Source organism: Mobula hypostoma, chromosome 8 (genome assembly GCF_963921235.1).
Source record: "Mobula hypostoma chromosome 8, sMobHyp1.1, whole genome shotgun sequence".
Taxonomy (NCBI): domain Eukaryota; kingdom Metazoa; phylum Chordata; class Chondrichthyes; order Myliobatiformes; family Myliobatidae; genus Mobula; species Mobula hypostoma.
In genome coordinates this window covers 57655022-57682515 of record NC_086104.1, presented here as the reverse complement: position 1 = coordinate 57682515, position 27494 = coordinate 57655022, and the positions used below count along the sequence as shown (strand labels likewise).

At 39.8% G+C, this 27494-nt stretch overlaps 1 protein-coding gene and 1 long non-coding RNA gene across 23 annotated transcripts in view; one reads left to right on the top strand and one right to left on the bottom strand.

The window, feature by feature from the left end:
* Positions 1 to 21865, bottom strand: part of LOC134350559 (uncharacterized) — a 34127-nt gene extending 12262 nt beyond the window's left edge. The window contains exons 1-2 of the long non-coding RNA XR_010018934.1: positions 21848 to 21865; positions 1831 to 1889 (exon numbers count right to left, since the gene is read on the bottom strand). This is a non-coding gene — a long non-coding RNA (uncharacterized LOC134350559). The remainder of the gene's footprint in view (positions 1 to 1830; positions 1890 to 21847) is intronic.
* LOC134350558 (girdin-like) overlaps positions 1 to 27494 on the top strand; it is a 280107-nt gene that overhangs the window by 101209 nt on the left and 151404 nt on the right. For all 22 annotated transcript variants that reach the window (XM_063055910.1, XM_063055909.1, XM_063055907.1 and 19 more), the window contains exons 6-8: positions 5813 to 5896; positions 10645 to 10785; positions 13317 to 13483. In XM_063055910.1, coding sequence (XP_062911980.1) covers positions 5813 to 5896; positions 10645 to 10785; positions 13317 to 13483 — 392 coding nt within the window. The remainder of the gene's footprint in view (positions 1 to 5812; positions 5897 to 10644; positions 10786 to 13316; positions 13484 to 27494) is intronic.

Here is a 27494-nt window from a genome sequence, read left to right as displayed (position 1 = left end):
AGATAAGAGTCCATGGTAGGAAAGATACTGGCATAGATAGAAGATTGACTGACTGACAGGAGGCAAAGAAGGGGGTTGGTTGGCTGCCAGTGACTAGTAGTGTGCCACAGGGATTAGTATTAGTACCATTTCATTTCATGTTGTATGTCAGTGATTTGGATGAAGGAATCAGTGGCTTTCTAGCCAAGTTTGTAGATGATTCCAAAATAGGTGGAGGGGCAGGTAGTGTTGAGGAAGCAGGGTGACTGCAGAAGGCCTTAGATAGATTGTTGGAATAGGCAACTAAGTGGCAGATGGAATATAACATAGGGAAGTGCATGATCTTGCACTTTGGAACAAGGAATTTTTTTTAATGGGGAGAAAAATCAAAAATCAGAGATACAGAGGAACTTGAGTCCTCGTGCAAGATTCCCTAAAGGTTAACTTGGAGGTTGAGTCGATGGAAAGAAAGGCAAATGCAATGTCAGCATTCATTTTGAGAGGACTAGAAAACAAAAGCAAGGATGTAATGCTGAGGCTTCATAAGGCATTTGTCAGACCATGCTCAGAGTACTATGACAAACACGAGAAAATCTGCAGATTCTGGAAATCATTCAACACATGCAAAATGCTGGAGGTACTCAACAGGCCAGGCAGCATCTATGGAAAAGAGTAAACAGTCAACATTTCAGGCTGAGACCCTTCATCATGACTTAAGAATACTGTGAGCAGTTTTGGGCTCCTTATCTAAGAAAAGATGTGCTGGCTTTGGAGAGGGTGGAGAGGAGGTTCACGAGAATTATCCCAGGAATGAAAGGGTTAATATTTGTGGAGTGCCTGATGGTTCTGGGCCTGTAATCACTGGAGTTTAGGGGGGATCTCCTTGAAACCTATCGAATATTGAAAGGTCTGGATGAAGTGGATGTGAAGAGCATGTTTCCTATAGTTGGGGTGGGGAGGGGGGGTTTCTAGGACTAGAGGGCACAGCTTCAGAATATGAGGATCTCCATTTAGAACAGAGATGAGGAAAAATGTAAATGTCTGTAGCTAGAAGGTTGTGAATTAGTAGAATTCATTGCCACAGACTGCTGTGCAGGCCAAGTTATTGGGTACATTTAAAGCGGAGATTGGTAGGTTCTTGCTTAATCAGGGTGTCAAAGGTTATGGGGCGAAGGCAGGAGAATGGGGCTGAGAGGGAAAATAAATCGGCCATGAAGGAATGGTGGAGCAGACTCGATAGACTGAATGGCCTAATTCTGTTCCTATGTCTTATGGTCGTATCTTCCTGAGTAGCACTAGAAAACCTTCCTGCAGGGATATTGATCCCCCTCCACTCCAAGTGCAACCCATCTTCTTTGTACAGGTCACCCTGCCCCAGAAAAGATCCTAATGATCTGTAAAACCTGAAGGCCTCCCTCCTGCTTTTTAGTCATACATTATCCTATCTTCCTATTCCTATGCTCAAGAGCACACGACACAGGGAGTAATTCCAAGACTATAACTCCAGAGGTCTTGTTTTTCAGAATTCTTCCTCATTAATATCAATATGGACTACAGCCTCTAGCTGCTTATATTCCCTTTTCTGAGACATTCTTGATCCTGACATCAGGAGTGACACATCATACTGGAGTCTCATCCTTCTCACTGAAGCCTTTCTTGTCATAGCCACTGCACTTAGACCTCAAGCTCAGCACAGCCTTCCTAAAAATTTCCGCTCTGTAAGGTCCTCTGAATTCTGCACCATTTTTTCTGGTGAATGTACCTTTTCTGCATGAAAGAAAATTTTATGGCTTAGGCCAGAGTCCCTCTTTTGAACAACTGGGTTGCTGCTTTCCCAAATTCAGATTTTACCTTATGAGAAGATGTTGTGGCATTCTGGTGGAATATTCAGCTTCCCAAATATTCTGTACCTGCAAAGGGAGATGAATGCATAGAACATTTCTTCTAATGGCTGGCATTCATGAGGAGTAGGCGTAAATTAAGCAATCTATAATTATTAGCATCACTTCCATAAAGCAAGTAGAACTTGATTTCTTACCAAGAATGAAGATAATGATCTTAACTCTTGTGTGACAATGGTAGTGCAGTGTTTTAGTTACAAATAAGGTAACCCACAGTTCGTAATTAAAAATCTGGGTCGTTGAGTTCAAATATCTCTAATTGCTGTGAACTGTTAAGTTCATTTTATAACCTAGAGTTTTAAAAATTAGTAATGATGACCATAAAATTGACAGACTTTTGTTAAAAACATGGGTAATCTTTAGGAAACAAAATCTGTCAACCTTTCTAATTCAGAGACATGAGATATTGTCGATGCTAGAAATCTGGAGCAACACACAAAATGCCAGAGGGTTCAGCGGATCAGGCAACTTTTCTGACGGAAAATGGCAGTTGATGTTTAGGGTCAACCTGCTGAGTTCTTCCAGCATTTTGTGTGTTGCTGGTGTTATTTCAGAAATATAGCAATGTGGTTGATCCTTAACTGCTAACTGAAATTGCCTAGCAAGATACTCAGTTGTATCATAACCACTATCGTTAAGACAAAGAATAAAACTAGCTAACCATGGATACGAAGCTGTTTCCAGCCAGTTAAATATTGCTCTCAATTATCTGGGTTCTGGTGTCTACACTCAGTGAGCTGTATCACGGACTAGACTGCTTAACATCCAGAATGTACTCTGACTGTGACCTTTAATGTCCTTCACCAAGACTATCTTGGTAGCAATATCACTGATTGATCCAGCTAAATTCAGGATGATCACTGTCAGCCTAGGACTAGTCAGGCCACACTTAACAGTATTGTCAACAGTTTTGGGCCCCAAATCTCAGAAAGCATGTGTTATCATTGGAGAGAGTCCAGAGGAGATTCACGAGGATGATTCCAGGAAAAAAGGGGTTAACATATGAGGAGCGTATGGCAACTTTGGGCCTGTACTCACTAGAATTTAGAAGACTGCGGCAGGGGGGTGGGGGGGTGGATCTCATTTGGTGAAACCTACCAAATGCTGAAAGAATTAGATAGGGTAGATGTGGAAAGGATCTTTCCTGTGGTGGGGTATCCAGAAATAGAGGGTACAGCCTCACATTTGAGGGGTGACCCTTTAGAACAGAGGTAAGAGGAATTTTTTTTATACAGAGAGTAATAAATCTGTGGAATGCTGTGCCACAGACTGCAGTGGAGTCCGAGTCCGTGTGTATATTTAAGGCGGAAGTTGATCATTTCCTGATCAGTCAGGACATCAAAGGATATGGAGAGAAAGCAGATGTATGGGGTTGTATAGGATCTGGGATCAGCCATGACTGAATAAGACCATAAGATATAGGAGTGGAAGCAGGCCATTCGGCCCATCGAGTCTGCTCTGCCATTCACTCATAGGCTGATCCAATTCTTCCAATCATCCCTACTTCCCTGCCTTCTCCCCATACGCTTTGATGCCCTGGCTAATCAAGAACCCATCCATCTCTGCCTTAAATGCACACAAGATCTGGCCTTCACAGCCGCTCGTGGCAACAAATTCCATAGATTTACCACCCTCTGACTAAAGTAATTTCTCTGCATCTCTGTACTAAATGGACATCCTTCAATCCTAAAGTCGTGCCCTCTTATCTGAGACTCTACTACCATGGGAACTAACTTTGTCATATCTAATCTGTTTAGGCCTTTTAACATTCAGAATGTTTCTATGAGATCCCTCCTCATTCCCCTGAACTCCAGGGAATACAGCCCAAGAGCTGCCAGACGTTCCTCATACGGTAATCCATTCATTCCTGGAATCCTTCTCGTGAATCTTCTCTGAACCCTCAGTATATCCTTTCTAAAATCAGAAACCCAAAACTGCACACAATACTCCGTGTGCGCTCACAAGAGCCTTATAGAGCTTCAACATCACATCCCTGCTCCTATATTCTATACCTCTAGAAACGAATGCCAACATTGCATTCGCCTTCTTCACTACCGACTCAACCTGGAGGTTAGTCTTTAGGGTATCCTGCACAAGGACTCACAAGTCCCTTTGCATCTCTGCATTTTAAATTCTTTCCCCATCTAACTAATAGTCTGCCCATTTATTTTTTTCACCAAAGTGCATGACCATACACTTTCCAACATTGTATTTCATTTGCCACTTCTTTGCCCATTTCCCTAAACTATCTAAGTCTCTGTGCAGGCTCTCTGTTCCCTCAACACCACCCGCTCCTCCACCTATCCTTGTAATATGGCAAATTTAGCCACAAATCCATTAATCTCATAGTCCAAATCAATGACATGCATCGTAAAAAGCAGCGGTCCCAACACTCAACCCTATGGAATTCCACTGGCAACTGACAGCCAGCCAGAATAAGATCCTTTTATTCCCACTCTCTGTTTTCTGCCAACCAGCCAATGCGCCACCCATGCTAGTAACTTCCCTGTAATTCCATGGGTTCTTATCTTGGTAAGCAGCCTTATGTGCAGCACCTTGTCAAAGGCGTCTGAAAATCTAAGTACACCACATCTACTGCATCTCCTTTGTCTGCCCTGCTTGTAATTTCCTCAAAAAACTGCAGGAGGTTAGTCAGGCAAGGTTTTCCTTTCAGGAAACCATGCCTGCTTTGGCCTATTTTGTCACGTGCCTCCAGGTACTCTGTAATCTCATCCCTAACAATCGATTCAAACAACTTCCCAACCACTGATGTCAGGCTAACAGGTTTATAGTTTTCTTTCTGCTGCCTCCTATCCTTCTTAAATAGCGGAGTAACACTTGCGATTTTCCTGTCATCTGGTATAATGCCAGAATCTATCAATTCTTGAAAGATCATTGTTAATGCCTCCACAATCTCTCCAGCTACTTCCTTCAGAACCTGACGGTGCATTCCATCAGGTCCAGGAGATTTATCCACTATCAGACCATTAAGCTTCCTGAGCACCTTCTCAGTCGCAATTTTCACTGCACGTACTTCACTTCCGTGACACTCCTGAATGTCTTGTGTACTACATATGTTTTCCACTGTGAAAACTGATGCAAAATATGCATTCAGTTCCTCTGCCATCTCTGCGTCTCTCATTACAATATCTCCAGCGTCATTTTCTATTGGTTCTATATCTGCCCTCAGCTCTCTTTTACCCTTTATATACTTCAAAATGCTTTTAGTATCTTCTTTGATACTAAATGGTGGAGCAGACTCAGTGGGCAGAATAGCGTAATTTTGCTCTGATGTTTTATGGGCTTATGGACTGCAGCAAGTAGTGAATACACATGAGTTATAAATCTACCTGACCTCTTCCTCACCAATTCTAACAGTGGCAGGTGCTTCTGTCCATGACAACTGCATAATCCTTGTGGAGGAGAAATTGTGTCTTCACACCAAAGGCACACTTTGTTGTGATGTGTGACACTATAATCATTCTGTACTTAACTGGGATCTATAAAGCACTGTGAATCAGCATCAACACAAAAATAAACACAATTTAACACTAATCTTCTGTGCTGGCAGGGCACATCATTTCCAGCCAGAGGTGCAAAGTAGATGATCCATTTCCACTTTTTTCTCAGATCCTCACTATCAGAGAAACCAGCCTTCAGCCAAAATCGATTCACTCCAAATTATATCAGGAAACATTTAGATTCAGGAAATCTGAGGGAAATAGACAATGCTCTAATAAAAGTACTTAAAAATTTGTACTTCATGCTTGTTTTCTTTACAATTTGTTCATTAATTGAAATGAGGCCATTGTAATTATACTTGGTTTGGGTGGAATGTGTTCCCTCAAAATTGCAAAAATTCTTCCATTTTGTGTCAAGATACTAGTTGTCTCATAAAGAATGCATTTACACTGCAATTTTATTTATTCCAGTGTGAAAGAAAAGAAGAATTTATTGAGAGGATCAAAAATCTTGATTTTGATACAAAAGCTACTGTTGCTATTCACATTCAAGAGGTAAGTTCCAAAAATACAGAATATTATTTTTATAGCAATGTGCAAACTATAACATTTTTGCATTGGAAGTTTTGAAGAACTAGAAATTTACAAGTAGGAAGCAATTGTGGAGTGCAAAATTATTGTCATAAACCGCTGCTGTACTGCTTTTAATAACAGGTGAAGTGAATATTTTGATACTCGTGTGCTCTAGTGCAGCGGTCCTCAACAACCGGGCTGCAGACCGGTAGTGGGCCGCAAAGCATGTGCTACCGGGCCGCGAGGAAACGATATGAGTCAGCTGCATCTTTTCTCATTCCCTGTCATACACTGTTGAACTTGAACATTGGGTTGCCAACTGTCCCGTATTTGCCGGGACATCCAGTATATTGGGCTAAATTGGTTTGTCCCATACGGGACCGCCCTTGTCCTGTATTTCCCCTGCTAAGGTAGAGCATTCCTTTGAAACCTTTCGTGCCAAAATGGCGTAAAATGAAGAAGCAATTACCATTAATTTATATGGGAAAAACTTTTGAGTGTTCCCAGACCCAAAAAATAACCTACCAAATAACACATAAAACCTAAAACACTAACATATAGTAAAAGCAGGAATGATATGATAAATACACAGCCTATATAAAGTAGAAATAATGTATGTATAGTATAGTCAGGAAGATTAAGACAAAACCGATTTGTGGGGAAAAAATCGGCATGTGCGCACATGCGCACACAAGTGCCCGTGCAAGGCTTCATGGTCATGGTAGTCTTTCCTGGGGTAAACACGAGTGTCCTGGGATTTGACTGCTACTTTTGTCCCTTATTTGGGAGTGAGAAAGTTGGCGACACTAACTTTAAAAGACATGTTGAGGTGAGTTTAACCCTACTTGAACACCGCCCCCCCCCACCCCCGGTCAACTGGTCCACAAGAATATTGTCAATATTAAACTGGTCCGCGGTGCAAAAAAGGTTGGGGACCCCTGCTCTAGTGTAACTTGTTGTTACAATCCTTTGTATGAATCAACAACCAAATTCTCCACTAGTGTATTTAACAATGAATGGGTGCAAATCAAACAGAAGTTATTGTTAACACGAGATTCGGCAGATGCTGGAACTCTTGAGTGACACACAGAAAATGTTGGAGGAATTCAGCATATCAGGCACCATCTATGGAGGGGATATCTATGCAGTTCCCAAAACCCTTCATCAGCACTGGAAAAGAAGAGAGCAGAAGCTAGGAAGTTATTGTTAGATGACTTATGACCTACTTTAGTTACAGCTGCTTTTAAATTTTGAAACTTATTCCCCTGTTTCTTCTTCTAGCCTAATGTGACTTCCAGTGCTTTTTTGTTTTCCATGCTGTCTGCTGGTAATTTTGGAATTCTGACAAGGATATAAAAATATAACAGCTAACAGTTCGCTCCAATGTTTTTTTTTACAGCTGCACATAACAACCATTGCACTAAGCAAGAAATTTTTACATAGCCTGAAAACTGTGGCACTTTAAATTTTATTTTGTAATATGCATTGTATGTAAATTTAGAATGAAAATTGAAAAACCCCATACTTCTGATTTTATTTATTCATAAAGAGTATAATGAAATACAGTAAAACAAAGAAAATCTTTCACGTGTTATAAACTTTTTCTCGTCTGTCTTTATTACAAATCCATTGTCTATAAATACTGTCCAGATTAATTTCACATCCAGATGCAAGCTGCATCTTAATCCACATTAGATCAGTCAAATGTTCTACTTGTAATCGGTTTCTGGATTTGATTGAATTCATAAAACTGAATTCACGTTCGCTGTCAGCACTAGAAGCTTGAAATGTTCCAGCAATGTCAACAAAAATTGACAATTAGTAGGCTGGCGTTTTATTAACAATAAGCTACTTCCATTCTGTTTTCATTGTTACAATTTGTAACAGTGTTGTAACTTGAAACTCAATGTCAAAACGTTGAAGCTCTAAAATTTCAAAGGTTGTGGTACATTTATTATTAAGAACATTATGGATTATATTGATCTCTGTGATCTCTGTCTCAGAGGCCGATGTTAGGCTGTCTTTAAAGAGAGTGAACCTTCGCAAGGCAAAAGGTCCTGATGGAGTACCTGGTAAGGCTCTGAAAACCTGTGCCAACCAACTGGAGGAATATTCAAGGACATTTTCAACCTCTCACTGCTACAGGCAGAAGTTCCCACTTGCTTCAAAAAGGCAACAATTATACCAGTGCCTAAGAAGAATAATGTGAGCTGTCTTAATGACTATCACCCGGTAGCACTCACATCTACAGTGATGAAATGCTTTGAGAGATTAGTCTTGACAAGACTGAACTCCTGCTTCAGCAAGGACCTGGACCCATTGCAATTTGCCTATCGCCACAATAGGACAATGGCAGATGCAGTCTCAATGGCTCTTCACACGGCTTTAGACCACCTGGACAAAAACACCTATATCAGGGTGCTGTTCATCAACTATAGCTCAGCATTTAATACCATCATTCCCACAATCCTGATTGAAAACTTGGGCCTCTGTACCTCCCTCTGCAATCGGATCCTCGACTTCCTAACCGGAAGACCACAATCTGTGCGGATTGGTAATAACATCTCCTCGCTGATGATCAATTCTGGTGTACCTCGGGTGTGTGCTTACCCCATTGCTCCACTGTCTATCTACCCCATGACTGTGTGGCTAGGCATAGCTCAAATACCATCTATAGATTTGCTAATGATACAATCATTCTTGGTAGAATCTCAGATGGTGACGAGAGGGTGTACAGGAGCGAGATATGCCAACTAGTGGAATGATGTTGCAGCAATAAGCTGGCACTCAACGTCAGGAAGACGGAAGAGCTGATTGTGGACTTCATGAAGGGTAAGACGAAGGAACACACACCAATCCTCATAGAGAGATCAAAAGTGGAGAGAGTGAGCAGTTTCAGGTTCCTGGCTGTCAGGATCTCTGAGGATCTAACCTGGTCCCAACGTATTGATGCAGTTATAAAGAAGGCAAGACAACAGCTATACTTCATTAGGAGTTTGAAGAGATTTGGTATGTCAACAATACACTCAAAAACTTCTATAGATGTACTGTGGAGAGCATTCTGACAGGCTGCATCACCGTCTGGTGGGCGGGGGGGGGGCGTGCTGCTGCACAGGACCAAAAGAAGCTGCAGAGGGTTGTAAATTTAGTCAGCTCCCTGTTGGGTACTAGCCTACAAAGTACCCAGGATATCTTCAGGGAGCGGTGTCTCAGAGAGGCAGCATCCATTATTAAGGACCTCCAGCACCCAGGACATGCCCTTTTCTCACTGTTACCATCAGGAAGGAGATACGGAAGCCTGAAAGCACACACTCAGTGATTCAGGAACACCTTCTTCCCCTCTGCCATCCAATTCCTAAATGGACATTGAACCCTTGGACACTACCTTATGTCTTTAGCATATATCATTTCTGTTTTTGCATGATTTTTAATATATTATACATATACTGTAATTGATTTACTTATTTATTATTATTATTATTTTATTTTGACTTTTTTTCTTCTATATTATGTATTGCATTATATTGCTGCTGGTAAGTTAACAAATTTCACGACATGCCGGTGATTAAAAACTTGATTCTGATTCTGATTAACAAAATTAGTTACAGAGTATTTCACAATGATCTTGTCACAGATTTCAAAATTATATTAGCATTATGTTAAAGAAAATTTCAGCTACGCATCAACAAAAGCTATATGCACAGGAGATTTTTAATTACTGTGTGGCCATGCTTACGTGTAGCTTAGTAGTTGAGAAAAATGAGGGGTGGTGGATAAGTTCGTGGCCTTTAGAAAACCTGGCACATTTATTTTTCAACATAGTCCCCTCCTACATGTACACACTTAGTCCAGCGGTCATCGAGCATACGGATCTTGGACCTCCAGAAAATGTCCACAACAGGGGTGATTGATAAGTTCGTGGCGTAAGATAGAAGGAGATGAGTTTATACAGCTCTCGTTACATGCACATGCAGTTCAACTCTGAGTGATTATGTAGAAAGTTTGAAGTTAATTGCTCTCGTTACATGCACATGCAGTTCAACTCTGAGTGATTATGCAGAAAGTTTGAAGTTAATAACGCATCAGGGGTGATTGATAAGTTCGTGGCCTAAGGTAGAAGCAGATAAGTTAGTAACTTCAAACTTTCTGCATAATCACTGAAAGGGATGAACTGCATGTGCATGTAACGAGAGCTGTATAACTCATCTCCTACTTAGGCCACGAACTTATCAATCACCCCTGCTGTGGACACTTTCTGGAGGTCCAAGATCCGTATGCTCCACGACCGCTGGACTAAGTGTGTAAATGTAGAAAGGGACTATGTTGAAAAATAAATGTGCTAGGTTTTCTAAAATTGACTCCTTCTACCTTAGGCCACGGACTTATCAATTACCCCTTGTAGTATTCCTTAAGTTATCTTACTTTGCTCAATAGGTTTAATAGGGCCCCACCCAACACCCAAGTTGATGCAATAATTGCACTTGGAAGGCAACATGATCTAATAGCATTTAGGTAAATTCTAGAGTGAAATAGAGCATCAAAAAATAATACTCAAAGCAAGTTTTCAGTCATTTTGAAAAACATTATTTTCAACTATTTTTGCAGCATACGTTACAGGGATCTTGTGTCCCTGTATGTTCAGGCTTCTTTTATGATCTGATATCCATAATATGCAGCTATATATGATTGGATTACTGTGAAAATCATAGTCTACATTTTCTGTTATGAAGGTGACACACAATCAAGAGAATGTCTTTGATATGCAATGGATGGAATTAACCGACATCTCTCGTGAGGATCTTAATTCCTCGTTCAGAAAAATGGCAAATCATCTGAAAAGGCTTGTGGATGAAAGAGACGAAAAATGTGAGGTACAAAATGGATAATGATTTTGGAAACGTGATAATTAAGCTGTCTGAATCTTGCAAAGTAAACATGATTTTCAGAAATCAATTATTTTCAATATTTCACTTATCAATTACTTTCCCACACTTAGCAATTTCACTTACCAATTACTTTTTTGGCAGCAAAAAATTACAGTTCTTTAATGGATCAATAGTTATTATGAGTTAAAAGCAATATAAATTAGAGCTGAAATAGTGGGGAAAATTGAACTTTTGGTGCTTGCTATAATTTTAAAGGACTGAAGTTCATTTATGTCTGTTTTGTAGTACTGGTTGCTTTGGATGTGAATTTGGATGGGGTGGGTGCTGAAAGGGCTCTTGTGTGTTTTCTGCCTTCTGTAGACATGAAGCACTGAAGTCTCTTTGGTGTAGGTGATGTGCCAAACTTTTTGTCCCATGTAACTGGATTTATTAGATAAATATTCCCTGTTTTATATATTGAGCAGAGTGGATTTCCCTAATCTATTTGGTTATTTTAAATGTTTGGTGAAAAGCTTTGCAGAAATCCTTTTTATATGATGTATCAAAAGTACAGTGGTCATTCAAGAGGCCTTTCAAAAAAATTTTCACTATTTTTTTAAAAAGGTAGTTTGGGTTTTTGTTTAGATCAGATGTTGTATTTTTTCTGACATCTATATTTATGACTTTATTTTTCTCTCCTTTAAATATTACCTGCACGATGTAGGAGTGTAGCTATTCTCAACTATAATTCATTATTCAAGAAGGACATTTTAAATTTAAGTGGATACTTTTCAACCATGGTTGTGCTCACGTGAGAAGTGATCAGTTGGATTATCTGTGAGAACCAAGAAATACTGTTTTAACACAGTTAATTTTCCTGGTCATTTGAGAATGATTCACTGACAATATGACAAATCTGGTTATTGAATATTAAAGTTCATAGCAAGGAATTGCTGGAGGTCTAATGCAAGTCTACTTGCCGTATTTTCCTGGCATTGCAGCCTTAACCATAAAGATGTTTTTATCTTATTTTAGAGGTACAGCAGGAAACAGGTCCAGCAAGCCCACACTGCCCAATATCACCCATGTGCCCAATTAACATACTAATCTGTAGCTGTTCGTTTGTGACAATCTCAAAGTTATGATCATAAAAGCAAGTCTGGAATTAGTTCATGAAGGGCTAGAGGCAAGGAGCAAAGGATACTTAAAGAGAATATTCTGGTGTGCAGCATCAAATTTGCAGAACATTGAGTTTCCAATAATTTTCGCAAGTACTGATGACATTTAAGTTTTTTTTAAATTTAGATTCCTGTAAAATAAACATTCACTTTTGGTATCACAGTGGATTCTGGTTAATGGGACCATCAGTTAATTGGGGGCAGGCAGTTATTTGGGACAAGTATTAAATAACAAAAACTCATTGAGAAAATAGTCGAGATTCCCTCCGTTTATTTGGGACGCTATGCTGACAGGAAACTGTTTGTGAGCAGTTTCTAACTAGTGTTAGCCACGTACACTTGTGTGGCTGTTGGTCATCACACTGTGCTGAGAGTGAACAGTTTTTAAATAACATCAGTTGTGTGTGCTTATGTTATCCATTTGGGCCAATGGATGCCAATTCAAAAAGAAGTGATTTTTGATCATTTTGGTTTTTTTATTTCTCTTTAAAAGATTTCAGACCCTTGCCAAGATACAACAAAATGATTTGATACTTCCTGAAAATATTACCCTACTGGTCAAATTGAAAAACATTCGCCTAATTCTACTTCTTTATTGTTGGATTATGACATTATTTGATACAGGAATGCAGTGAAGACTGTCCATTATCTGCACTAGGTGTCTACACTGATTGCTCATTTATAATCAATCAAAAGAACACATTGGATGAATTGCTCCATCACTAACTATTAGGAACTAATACACAGTGTTATAGTATTGTAGTAGTAGTACATAAGAACATAAGAAATAGGAGCAGGAAAGGCCATCTGGCCCATTGAGCCTGCTTTACCATTCAATAAGATCATGGCTGATATGGCCATGGACTCATCTCCACCTGTCTTTTCCCAATAACCCTTAATTCTCCTACTATGCAACAATCGATCCAACCTTGTCTTAAATATATTTACTGAGGTAGCCTCCACTGCTTATTGGGCAGAGAATTCCACAGATTCACCACTCTCTGGGAAAAAGCATTTCCTCCTCATCTCTGTCCTAAATCTACTCCCCCGAATCTTGAGGCTATGTCCCCTACTTCTAGTCTCACCTACCAGTGGAAACAACTTCTTTGCCTCTATCTAGTATTGGTAGTGTTCTAATTTGTTCTGTACTTCATTTAAGTCCATGATTTATTACTTAGTTAGACAGTTGCTTGTCTTTTTTTTTAGACCTTTTAACTATTTCCATGTAACTTCGGCTATTTTGAACCAGCTGCTTAATTGGGCCAACATGTACTGGTCCCAGTGTGGCTCAATTAACCGGAATCCACTGTATATGAAAATGTAAATGGATATAAAATTAAGTTTATTATTTATTTCCAGATAATATTGCGTCTTGCACAGGAGCGTGACTGCTCCCAGTCTCCAGTTCGTGGAATAGTTCAGTCACCTACTGGTTCACCAGGAATGCAGCGAACTGAGAGCCGACAACATCTATCAGTTGAACTGGCAGACACTAAAGCTAAACTCCGAAGGATCAGGCAAGAGATGTAAGCATATGGATTAGAGTTGAAGATTTAAGGGCACAAGAGATTAAATATGTTGAAAATTACACCAACTTCCAGAACTGTTATTGAATTGTTAATGAGGAATGAGGTTTATCACTGAGGATAACTACATGCATATAAAATAAAAATATGAGAAGTTTCTCCATTTGTTAAATGGATAAGCTAAGTGACTGCCTTTACCTGATACAGTATAGTAATTGATATAAAAAAGAACAAGCCAAATGTATTTGAGGTTGTTTCAGCGTATAATGTTCGACAAGCACAGATCTTGTTTTCCACATTTTGCTTCCCTACATGAATGCAAAGTCATTAAAATAGTCTTGTAGGGTTGTCAGAAAACATGTGAGTTTACACAGTGCCTATAAGAAGTATTAACGCCCCTTGGAAGTTTTCATGTTTTATTGTTTTACAACATTGAATCACGGTGGAATTCATTTGGCTTTTTTTGCCACTGATCAAACAATAAAGATTCTTTTGTGTCAGAGTGAAAACAGATCTCTACAAAGTGATCTAACTTAATTACAAATATAAAATACAAAATACAAAATAATTGATTGCATAATTGATTGATTGATTCACCTTCACTGTCAGTATTGGACCTATGGCAGCAATTACAGCATGTGTGGTTAGGTCTCCATCAGCTTTGCACATCTGGAGACTCCATTTTTTCCCCGTTCTTCTTTCTTTCTTTCTTTCTTTCTTTTTAAATCTTTTTATTGAGTAAGTATACAAAAAAGGTAAGCCATATAAACATTAATACAATGTTAAAGTATAATAAAATTCCAAAAGATAACAATACCAAAAAGAAAATACTACAAACAATGTAATTTAAGCATAAGAAACCAAGATAACATAATAGTATACTAGATTTTATATATATCAATGGAAAAAAAGAAAAAAAAAACCCCCAAAAAAAACCCACCGTGCAACTAACTAAAAGCAAAGCAAAGCAATGGGCTAACTTGAAACCAAACAGAGTTAAACTTAAAATCACGTCCTCAATCCCGACCTCCATTAAAACAGTGAAAAAAAACAAGAAGGGTAAATATTACATTAAATGAAAATATCGAATAAAAGGTCCCCAAATCTGTTCAAATTTAAATGAAGAATCATAAAGGTTACTTCTAATTTTCTCCAGATTCAAACATAAAATCGTCTGAGAAAACCAAAAAAAGGTAGTTGGAGCATTAAGCTCTTTCCAATGTTGTAAAATACATCTTTTCGCCATTAAAGTAAGAAATGCAATCATTCTACGGGCTGAAGGGGAAAGATTACTAGAAATTTTAGGTAGTCCAAAGATAGCAGTAATAGGGTGAGGAGAGATATCTATATTTAATACCTTAGAAATAATATTGAAAATATCTCTCCAAAAAGTTTCCAAAGTAGGGCAAGACCAAAACATATGAGTTAAAGAGGCTATCTGCCCCGAACATCTATCACAGAAAGGATTAATATGCGAGTAAAAACGCGCTAACTTATCTTTGGACATATGTGCTCTATGCACCACTTTAAATTGAATTAGGGAATGTTTAGCACAAATAGAGGAAGTATTAACTAATTGTAAAATCTGCCCCCAATCATCCACAGAAACGGTAAGCCCCAATTCCTGTTCCCAATCTACCCTAATCTTATCAAATGGAGCTTTCCTGAGTTTCATAATAATATTATAAATCATAGCCGATGCACCTTTCTGACATGGATTAAGGTTAATTATCGAATCTAAAATATATATAGGAGGAAGCATTGGAAAGGAAGAAAGTATAGTACTTAGGAAATTTCTAACTTGTAAATATCTAAAAAAAATGTATTCTTGATAAGTTATATTTATTAGATAATTGTTCAAAAGACATAAGGGAACCATCTAAAAATAAATCCAAAAACCGTAAAATACCCTTAGTCTTCCAAGTTTGAAAAGCGCGATCCGTAAAAGAGGGAGGAAAAAATATGTTACCTAAAATAGGAATCGCTAACCCGAATTGATTAAGATCAAAAAATTTTCTGAATTGAAACCAAATACGCAAAGCATATTTAACGATCGGGTTAGAGACCTGCTTAAGGCGTTTCGAATCAAAAGGAAGAGATGAACCTAAAATAGAACCAAGTGTATAACCCTGAACAGATTGTAATTCCAATGCTACCCATTTAGGAATAGATAGTATATCCCGGTCAAGTAACCAAAATTTCATATGTCGAATATTAATAGCCCAATAATAAAATCTAAAGTTAGGTAATGCTAAACCTCCATCTCTCTTAGCTTTCTGTAAATGTATTTTACCCAGTCTCGGATTCTTATTCTGCCAAATAAATGAAGAAATTTTAGAGTCGACTTTATCAAAAAAAGATTTAGGAACGAAAATTGGTAATGCCTGAAACACATATAAAAATTTTGGCAAAAAAAACATCTTAACTGCATTAATACGACCAATCAAAGTTAAATATAAGGGAAACCATTTAGATGAAAGTTGAGTAATATGGTCTATTAATGGTAAAAAGTTAGTCTTAAATAAATCTTTATGTTTACAAGTAATTTTAATCCCAAGATATGAAAGGTAATTATTAATCAATTTAAATGGAAATTTATAATATAAGGGAAGATGTTTATTAATCGGAAAAAGTTCACTCTTACTAAGATTTAATTTATAACCTGAGAAAAGACCAAATTGTGCTAATAACTCTAAAACAGCAGGAATAGATCTCTCAGGATTAGAAATATATAAAAGTAAATCATCAGCATAGAGTGATAATTTATGGGACTTTAATCCCCGAGTTATCCCAGTAATATTTGAAGATTCTCGAATAGCAATTGCAAGAGGTATCCCCGTTCTTCTTTACAAAACTGCTCAAGCACTGTCAGATTACATGGAGATCATGAGTGAACAGCCCTTTTCAAGTCCAGCCACAAATTCTCAATTGGATTGTGGTTTAGACTCTGACTTGGCCATTCCAGGACATTAAGCCATTTCTGTGTAGCTTTGGCTTTATGCTTCGGGTCATTGTCTTGATAAAAAACAAATCTCTCCCATGTCACAGTTCTCTTGCAGACTGCATCAGGTTTTCCTCCAGGATTTCCCTGTATTTTGCTGCATTAATTTTACCCTCTACCTTCATAAGCCTTCCAGGGCCTTCTGCAGTGAAGCATCCCCACAGTATGATGTAGCTACCACCTTGCTTCACAGTAGGAATGGTGTGTTTTTCATGATGTGTGGTGTTTGCTTATGCCACACATAGCATTTAGTCGGATGGCTAAAAAGCTCAGTTTTGGTTTCATCAGACCATGGAACTTTCTTCCAACTGACTTCAGAGTCTCCCACAAGGCTTCAGGTCATCAGTTAATTTATGGAATATTTTAGTGGGTTTTGGATTAATGCATAAAGCTTTTAAAGTTGCAGTGCAAGAGTAACAACTAGTTCTAAGCTCCCTTATCCCCTTCTGTTGGCATTGTCTTTGCATTTCACCATAAGCAAGCACTGATGAATTAATCCAGCAGAGGCATCAGCTATGTGATAAAATTAGTGTGTTATCAGATAAGTTAATGCATTATATCAGACAAGATGGAAGCTGCCACTTCCATTGAGGATGAGGCTCAATTTTTATTGTTTTTTAAATTTTTTTTGGTTCGTGGGAGTGGTTTTGGAGGCAGAGAGGAGAGTTAGGGGTCATTTTAGGGTTTAGGACAGAGATGTGGGGGAATTAGAAGTCAGGCCAGAGTCTTAAGTCTCTGTTTTCCGCTTGAAGGCCAGTGACGTGGATTTGGGACATCTGCGGGGCAGGCGGATGTCAGACTAGCAGACCAGCATGGATAAAGGCTGGTGCCCCTTCCCCACAGAGTCATTGCTTTGTCAGCGTTCCATGCGGGCAGGAGCAATGAGGGCCAATGTCTATATTTCTAAGTCTGAATCTGAGTTCACTGGAGGCCAAGGATAATGACCTGTTTTGGGGTTAAAATACTGTGTTTGTGTGTGGGTGGAAGGGAGGAACAGAGCTTATCTTGGTGTTTTTTGTTGCTTGTTGTGTTCTGTTTGTGCCGAGCATTGTGGGCATACTATGTTGGTGCTGGAATGTGTGGTGACATTTGCAGACTGCTCCCAGCACACCCTCGTTTTGTTAGTTGTTAACATAAATGAAGCATCTCACTATATGTTTCATAATATGCATGATAAATAAACTTGAATCTTGAGTAATAGCTGTCAATGAATAAATGAATTGATAGAGCACAAGTGCAGACCATAATGCATACCATAATCATTGAATTCTTACAGTAACAAGCACCAACAGGTTAGAAAACAGGGAACAAGTTAATAATTTTTAAAACTGTATGTAAATTTAATATATGAAAGAAACTGCATTATTGCATATTTAAATTAACTGAGACAGAGTTACATCAGTATTTCAAAAAGTTAACAATAAAGTGGGTACCAATCAACTAGTTTGCACTCGAAAATAAATTGAGTTGTGGGAATACAGGTTTCCCCCGCCATCTGATGGTAGAGCGTTCCTATGAAACGGTTCGTAAGCCGAAATGTCGTAAAGCAAAGAAGCAATTACCATTTAGTTATATGGGAAAATTTTGTGAGCGCTCGCAGACCCAAAAATAACCTACCAAATCATGCCAAGTAACACATAAAACCTAAAATGACAGTAACACATAGTAAAAGCAGGAATGATATGATAAATACACAACCTATATAAAGTAGAAATACTTTTCCACAATCATTACTGAACTGTTCTCCGTAGTGAAAATCTCACACAAGCGACGTCGGCAGAAAATCTCACGTAAGCGCTGTTGGCAAAAACAACTCTCTCCAGTAACCTTTAAGCTATGAAGCTGCCAAATCATACCAAACAACACGTAAAAATACACAGCCGATAAAAAGTAGAAATTATGTATGTACAGTGTAGTATCACTTAACGGAATCGGGACAGCACTGAGCACACTGATGATGGTGTGTTAGACTGAATCGTTGGAGGTTGGGGTGGTGCAGTGGCCCCCACCCTCCAGGCCACCGACAGATATCAAACCGCAAAGCATGCAGGGGTCCAGCGGTAGCCAGGAGGCATCCAGCAGATCATTAAGAAAAAAGCCGAAATAAACATGCTAATTAATTAGGTGCTGCCCGGCGCGTAATTGTCAGCCCAGATCAGTGCCAATTGCCAATTGCATCGCCTTTGATCTGGGCCGACATTTATGTGTGGGGCGGCACCTAATTAATTAGCATGTTTATTTCGGCTTTTTTCTTAAAGATGTGCTGTGTACCTCCTGGCTACTGCTGCATTCTCCGCGAATCGGTACAGTATCTGTCTGCGGCCTGGGGGTTGGGGTGGTGGGACACTGGGGTGTCATCTCGTCGCCTTTTTCCATTAGAGCAGGCAGCTGATCTTCTCCTATGACTGCCCGCCTCGATGTCGAAGGTCGAGGTTCGTCGTCTGCTGTGGCTGATGTGGAAGGCTTGCTTGACTGCTGAGCCTCGTGCATTTTTCTATCACACAGTTCTTTGTAAGGACTCAAACCATGCTGCAAATATCTCCTAAACCTACGTACCCTTTCAAAATTAAAGTCGCACTTATCATTGCAGCGAAAATCTCACGCAGTTGCTTCACGTTCATTTCGCTACTGCATTCGGTTTCGATTGTTATCCTTTCCTCTTCCAATTGCATCAGCTCTTCATCTATCAGTTCTTGGTCATGGGATCCAAAACCTCTTCAACATCATCTTCGTCAGCTTCCACAAGCCAAACTCACTTTGTCCTTACTTCGTTCACACGATCGAAACGCTTAATTATGTCTAGTTTTACGCTAAGTGTAACACCCTTAAGAGCTCTTTTAGGGTTTTCCAATACCTCAGAACTCATCTTGCAAGCGGCTGCTCACAGGCACGTGTTAAAGCAATGCCATTTCGAATCCAGGGGAGAGCGGCTGCTCGGGGCGAGCGCTGAATTTTTTATCGCGTGCTGCTTTTTTTTTGTAACAGTGAAAACACCTTCTGAAAGTGAAAACAGGGTACTAACGTAGGTCTTTCGTAACAGTGAGGTTTCGTAAAGCGAACGTTCGAAAAACGGGGGACACCTGTATATCTTTTCAAAGTTCAAAGTAAATTTATTATCAAAGTACGTATATGTCACTGTATGCTACCCTGAGACTCATTTTATTGCAGGCATTCACAGTAGAACAAAGAAATACAATAGAATCAATGAGAAACTACACACAAAGACCGACAACCAATGTGCAAAGAGGACAAACAGTGCAAATGCAATATCATAGAACAGTACAGCACATTACAGGCCCTTTGTGCCGACCCTCAAACCCTGCCCATATAACCCCCCACCTTAAATTCCTCCATATACCTGTCTAGTAGTCTCTTAAACTTCACGAGTGTATCTACCTCCACCACTGACTCAGGCAGCTCATTCCACACGCCAACCACTCTCTGAGTAAAAAAACCTTTCTCTACTATCCCCCTTGAACTTCCCACCCCTTACCTTAAAGCCATGTCCTCTTGTATTGAGCAGTGGTGCCCTGGGGAAGAGGCACTGGCTATCCGCTCTATCTATTCCTCTTATTATCTTGTACACCTCTATCATGTCTCCTCTCTTCCTCCTTCTCTCCAAAGAGTAAATGATTATTATTATTAAATAAATCAATAATACTGAGAACATGGGTTCTAGAGTCCTTGAAAGTGAGTCCATAAGTTATGGAATTATTTCAGTGCTGAGGTAAGTGAAGTTTTCCATGCTGGTTCAGGAGCTTGATGGTTGAGGGGTAATAACTGTTCCTGAACCTGGTGGTGTGAGATTTAAGGTTCCTGTAATTCCTTCCTAATGGCAGCAGTGAGAAGAGAGCATGGTTTGGATCATGGGGATCCTTGTTGATGGGTGCTGCTTTCCTTTGATAGTGCTCCTTGTAGACATGCTCAATAGTGAGGAAGGCTTTACTTGTGATGGACTGGGCTGTACCCATTATCTTTTGTAGGCTTTTCCATTCTTGGGCATTGATGTTTCCGTACCAGGTGGTGATGCAGCCAGTCAGGATACCCTCAACTGCGCATCTATAAAAGTCTGTCAAGGTTTTAGATGACATACAGAATTTGCACAAACATCTACGAAACTAAAGCCTCTGCTGTGCCTTCTTTGTAATGGCATTTACATGCTGGTCCCAGGACCGATCCTCTGAAATGCTAACACAAAGGAGTTTAAAGTTACTGACCTTCTCCGCCTATGATCCCCCAATGAAGACTCGCTCAAAGACCTCCGGTTTCCTCCTTCTATAGTCAATAACCAGCTTTTTGGTTTTGCTGACGTTTTGTAAACTCACCTGCACTATGGACACCTGCATCTTTATGCTCTTCGTGATTTGGAAGCAACATCAAGAGGAAACACAATGATAATGTTGATTTGTCATGTGAAAACATGAGCACAATAAAGCATTGTTTTAGATCCAGCTAGAGTGAACAGGAGGAGAGTTATTTATCTGATTCTATGAGGTTCATTTGTTATATCTTGTGTTGTACGAAGTAGGTATAACAGCCACGTATCTATTTTCTGTGTGTATTGTAGTTTGCGCCACATTTATTATGGCAATCTGTTACGTTGGTTGGGGCATGGTAGAAGCAAATGAGTATAATTACATATTCTTGTTTTGTTGGTTGTTTAGTGTAGTCTAGTGGAGATTGACTAAGCCATGGGAATTATTATTTTTGTTGACTATTAATTGGAACATTATTAGACTGCTTAAATATGCTAATTAGTTACATTGACTTCATTATTTTGCAAAGTAGATCACACATTGGAAGGCCATTAGAATGCCTGGTTAAGCTATTAGATAACTAATATCACTGTAAGACTACTTTGGACTGGTATATCACTAATTTAGTTTTGTTAGTCTTTTTATTGCCACAAGACCATTCTTCTTTGCTGGCTTTGTAATACAGGTTTCCCCCACTATCCGAGGGTAGAACGTTCCTATGAAACGGTTCATAAGCCGGAATGTTGTAAAGTGAATAAGCAATTACCATTTATTAATATGGGAAAAATTTTTGAGTGTTCCCAGACCCAAAAAAACCTATAAAATCATGCCAAATAACACATAAAACCTAAAATAACAGTAACATATAGTAAAAGCAGGAATGATATGATAAATACACAGCCTATATAAAGTAGAAATACTTTTCTGCAGCACTGTGTAGCGCAGCGAAAATCTCACAACAGCACTCTCGGCGGAAGCGCTCTCGGTAGAAACACTCTCTCCAGTAACCTTTAAGCTATGAAGCTGCCAAATCATACCAAATAACACATAAAAATACACAGCCTATATAAAGTAGAAATAATGTATGTACAGTGTAGTTTCACTTACCAGAATCGGGAAGACTCCAATAAATTGCAATCTTGTCACAGTTAAACACTTGCTTATATGAATAACCACCTTCTGTAATTATTTTCTTCAGTTCTGCTGGGAACTTTTCAGCAGTTTCAGTATCAGCCGAAGCACTCTCTCTGGTAAATGTTAAACTATGAAGTTGCCCTCGCCTCAGAAACTGATTAAACCACCCATGACTACCTTTAAATTCCACTTTCGTAACACTTTCATCACCGTCGTCCAGTGCTTACTGTTTCAGCTTATTAAAAAGACTGACTGATTTCTCCTTAAGTAGAAGAAAACTTAATGGAACACCACGCTTTGTACACCCATCAATGCACTCAAGCAATAGACTTTCCACTTTATCCATTATTGGAGAGACCACTTTGCTACGAGTAGAACCAACAGTAACATTGGCAGCTTTCAAAATTCTTTCTCTCTACGTATAAGTAGTGAGAATGGTGGACACAGGCAAGTTCAACGCGCCGACAATGTCTTTACTTCGTTCATCATGATCGAAACGCTTAATTATGTCTAGTTTTATGCTAAGTGTAACACACTTACGAGCTCTTTTAGGCTTTGCCAATACCTTAGAAATCATCTTGCTAACGGATGCACAAGAAAAATCGGGATAAAGCACGTGTTTAAGCAATGGCGACTGGAATGCAGTTCCGGGGGAGGAGCTTGGCTGTTCGGGCGCCTGTTAGTGAAAACAGGTAACTAATGTAGGTCTTCCGTAACAGCAAGGTGTTGTAAAGAGAACATTCGGAAAACAGGGGCCACCTGTAAAGGATTAAAGGCACATTTTTCGATCCATGCAGTGTCAATCATCCCAGCTCAGTTTCTCAGCAACTTTGATCTGTTTTCATGTAACTGCTACATTTTATCAGCAAGCATAAACAAAAAAAAACAAATGAGCACCTTTCTATGACAAAGTATTGCCCTGGAGCTGTTAGCAAAATTGGAATCAAAACACTGAGAACAACACATCAGAAACAGAAGCAGCTTGTGGTAGGATTATCTGCAACCTTTTGTTGATCTGTGCTGTGTGTTTGTGGTTTGAACACAGTTTTGGGGACTGTTACTCATTTGCAAGGTGCTTGCCTATGTGTTCATTGCTGTGTTTTATTGAAGTGTTGAAATATTCCAGTTGCCAGCATTTGAATTGAAGGCTGTTTGTTCGGTCTGGTTTAAGCGCTGTAGATGTGTGGACAGTTTGTTGCTACGATAATTGAATGGAGTATTACTGGCGCTGCAGGCAAACAAGTTAATTGCAAGTTGCGCAAATAGAGAAAGCAACATGAGTGTATCAAAGCATGGAATTGGCACCAACAGCCTTGCAGTTGAAGCTTGCAAAAGAGAAATTAAAACTAAAGCTAAGGCTTATCCTCCTTCAAACAGAGTATGAAACAAATGTGAACAAAATTAAAGGTTTAATACCATCAATTAATGATCTTATGGAAATGAAAGAAAATGCCTTGCAAGTGCAATCTCGTCTCGAGGACTTGACTAATCTCTTTGAAGCTGTTGCAAAGCAACATCACATTGTTACGAACTGTAACGTTTTAGAAATAAACCAGCAGCAAGAGATTTCACACTGAGTTGGGTTTTAATGTTAAAATCACTAACCTTATTAGTATCTACTTATCATATTGTAACTTAACCAAGATAAACAAATGTTAACTGTGTTATGTGTATGTATGTGTGTAAATATAGCTCCCAAGCTATGTTGAGCTTGGGGAAACAAGGCTTAGAGTCTTGAGATGGTAAAGTAGGAAAGTTCAGTCATCCACGGAATAGATGATAGGAGAGAGATATTTGTAATCCAGGGTGAAATGTAGAGAAAAGGTGTTTACGCCGAATTCCACACGTAAACGAAAGTATCGTCGTCGAAGATCTTGCCCGTCATTTTGTTCCAAATCCACTTACGAGTTATCACCGAAAGTGACCTGTCACAGGGATATTGTCTTCAAGTGGTTGCCACACGACATACCCAAACAAAGGTTAACACATAAATGGTCTCCACAGGATATCCCGAAAAATCCACTCCTTTGGATTATACGAAGTGACAGACACACATTCTTTATGCAGCAGCCTTTCACTCACGTCATAGTCCCGCCTCACTTAGGCGCTCTTAAAGTAACAGTCCACGGTAAATGAAACCTGTGGGTTCGTAACAACATGCTAAGCTAATTATTTCCCAAAGACAAACAAAAAAAAACAAAGTTTTTCAAACTTTGATCTCTATTGCAGTGCAATCATAGATGATACGAAACAATAGTTGACCTAAACATGTTCCACCAGACAATGTTTCTCAAATTCCAAGGCATGTTTTGACTATGAACAGAGCAAGTCACCCACAGGATGACATGAGAGCAAATGACAGTGTGTCTCAGGTCAGCACTCGAAGCTCTGCTGCAGGAAGAAAATCTGTATCTACTACCTCCTCTGCACGCATTAAAACAGAGACTGATTTAGCTCCACACATTAAAGTTGCTGGCGAACGCAGCAGGCCAGGCAGCATCTGTAGGAAGAGGTGCAGTCGACGTTTCAGGCCGAGACCCTTCGTCAGGACTGATTTAGCTCCAACAATCACACACCAACAATTATTAAAGGACAAATATGCGTTGGAAGAACAAGTGGAGCAGATGGAAGAGTAAGGTGAGCATCTATGGAAAAGGAAAGGACAGCTTAAGTTGGAGGAAGAAATTGCCACACATATGGCTAAAGTTAATATGCTAAGGGCTTCAAGCGTAGCGAGTGCTAAAAGTGCTGCAGCAGGACGGTCGTATGGTGTGAGTTCTTATATTGAAAAGGCACAAGGAAAACCAAAAACACCCTATGTTAATGCTGATTTATTCATTCTTCAAGTATCTACGAAACATGATCAAGACCCTCAAGAGGTAGTTCACGGTGTTTACTCTCAACCTGTACTAATGAGGCACTCTGAACCCATGCCACATCAAACTGTTCAAAGTGTTTATGGAGACATTAACTTACAGCATGGAAACAATCTTGTTTTAGATAATGAAGGTCAAAATAGTACTATTGATATTAGGAGGAAGCAAAATGAAGTAACAACCTTATTGGTACCACAGCCACACATTTCATCTTTGCCTAAAAGAGAGATTTAAATCTTCAATGGAGATTCATTGCAGATTATGCATTCATGAGGCCACTTGAAAACACTGTTGAAGGCAAGACTGACAGCTACAGTGACTGCTTCTATTTCCTTGAACAGTACACTGGAGCTCGTCCTAGAGAACTTGGCAGAAGTTGCCATCATGTTGACTTTAAGAAAGGATATCTGAAAACTAAAGCTTTACTACAGGAACATTCTGGTAATGAACAGAAAATTGCATCCGCCTACATGGAAAAGGATTTTTTTGGGTACCTATGAAATCTGAAGATGTGAAAGCTCTCCAAGACTACAGTCTTTTTCTTAGAAGCTTTTGCAATGCCATGGAAGAAGTACAGTTCATGTATGAGTTGGACATGCCTGCTAAGATGTCAGTTGTCATAAAGAAATTGCCCTATATGCTTAGGAATAAATGGAAAATGGTGATCTGTAAACTGCAAGAAAGACACAACCCATAAGATTACTTTCACTAATGTTTTTGATTTTATAGACCGGCAAGTAAAGATGCTGCACAACTAGTGTTTGGGAATATACAAGATCCTACATCACCAGCAGTAAACAAAGGTGTAAACAAAACTAAGTCACGATTTCATTCTAAGGCTAAAGGAGCAGCTTTGCAACTATTGTAGCCACTGTAAGAAGTAAAGCTAAAACTGAACTTGGAACTAATGGAAGGAAAATGGCCAAAAGGATTCTGCGAGGGTGAACATTCATTGGATTCATGCTGTCAACTGGAGAATAGGGCTCATAGTGAGAAGATTGTCTTCCGAAAAGAAAATGATGGCTGCTTTGGCTACTTGTGTACAGGACACAGCAGCAAGGATCGCAGGAAGCATCTTTCATGCAAGGTATGCAGTGGCAAGCATCCCAGCATACTTTATATTCACTCTAATGAAAAAGGTGCAGAATCAAAACAAGCTGTGAAAAAATCAGACGTAGCAGTGAGTAGTGCTCTGGTATCTAATGGCCTTATAGGGGCTGGTGATCATGATTGTAAACTTCCTCTAGTTCTAGTACAACTGAAGTCTAAGCAGGATAACAAGGCAGTGGTTACTTATGCTTTCCTGTTTGTTGGCTATGTGGAACAGTCTATGTTCCAAGCCTACACTGGGGTCTGTCCCGCACTTTTACTACGCTACATCAATGACTGCGTTGGTGCTGCTTCCTGCACCCATGCAGAACTCGTTAACTTCATTGACTTTGCTTCCAACTTCCACCCTGCCCTCAAATTTACTTGGTCCATTTCCAACACCTCCCTCCCCTTTCTTGATTGCACTGTCTCTATCTCCAGAGGCAGCTTATCTACTGATGTCTATTACAAACCCACGGACTCTCACAGCTACCTGGAATATACCTCCTCCCACCCTGTTACTTGTAAAAACACCATCCTCTTCTCTCAGTTCCTCTGTCTCTGCTCTCAAGAGGCTTTTCATTCCAAAACGAAGATGGCTTCCTTCTTCAAAGAAAGCTTCCCTTCCTCCCCCATCAATGCTGCCCACAACCGCATCTTTTCTATTTCACACAGGTCTGCCTCCCCACCCTTCAAGGGATAGCTTTATCTTGTGCACTTACCATCCCACCAGTCTCCACGTCCAGCACATAATTCTCTGCAACTTCTGGCATCTCTAAAGGGATCCCACCACTTTCCCTCCCCTGCCCCCCCTCCACTTTCTGCTTTCCACAGGGATCGCTCCCTACACAACTCCCTTATCCATTCGTCCCTCCGCACTGATCTCCCTCCTGGCACTTACCCTTGCAAGCGAAATAATCCTACACTTGCCCCTATACCTCCTCTCTCACTACCATTCAGGGCCCCAAACAGTCCTTCCAGATGAGGTGACACTTCACTTGTGAGGCTGTTGGTGTCATATACTGTGTCCGGTGCTCCCGGTATGGCCTCCTGTATATTGTGAGCCCCAAGGTAGATTGGGAAACTGATTTGTGGAGCACCTATGCTCCTTCCATCAGAAAAGGTGGGATTTCCCACTGGCCACCCATTTTAACTCCACTTCCCATTCCCATTCCGATATGTCTATCCATGGCCTCCTCCACTGTTGTGATGAGGCCACATTTAGGATGAAGGAAAAACATCTTATATTCCATCAGGGTAACCTCCAACCTGATGGCATAAACATCAATTTCTCAAACCTCTGGTAATGCTTCCCCTCCACCTTCACCATTCCCCATCCCTTTTCTCTCACCTTATCTCCTTGCCTGCCCAACACCTCCCTCTGATGCTCCTCTTTTTTTTTCTTCCATGGCTTTTTGTTCTGTTCTATAAGACTCCCCCTTCTCCAGCCCTGTATCTCCTTCACCAATCAACTTCCTACCTCTTTACTTCGTCCCTCCCTTTCAGGTTTCACCTGTCACCTTGTGTTTCTCTCTCTTCTTCCCCCACCTTTTAAATCTACTCTTCAGATTTTTTTTCTCCAGTCCTGCCGAAGGGTCTCGGTCCAAAATGTCGACTGTACTCTTTTCCATAGATGCTGCCTGGCCTGCTGGGTT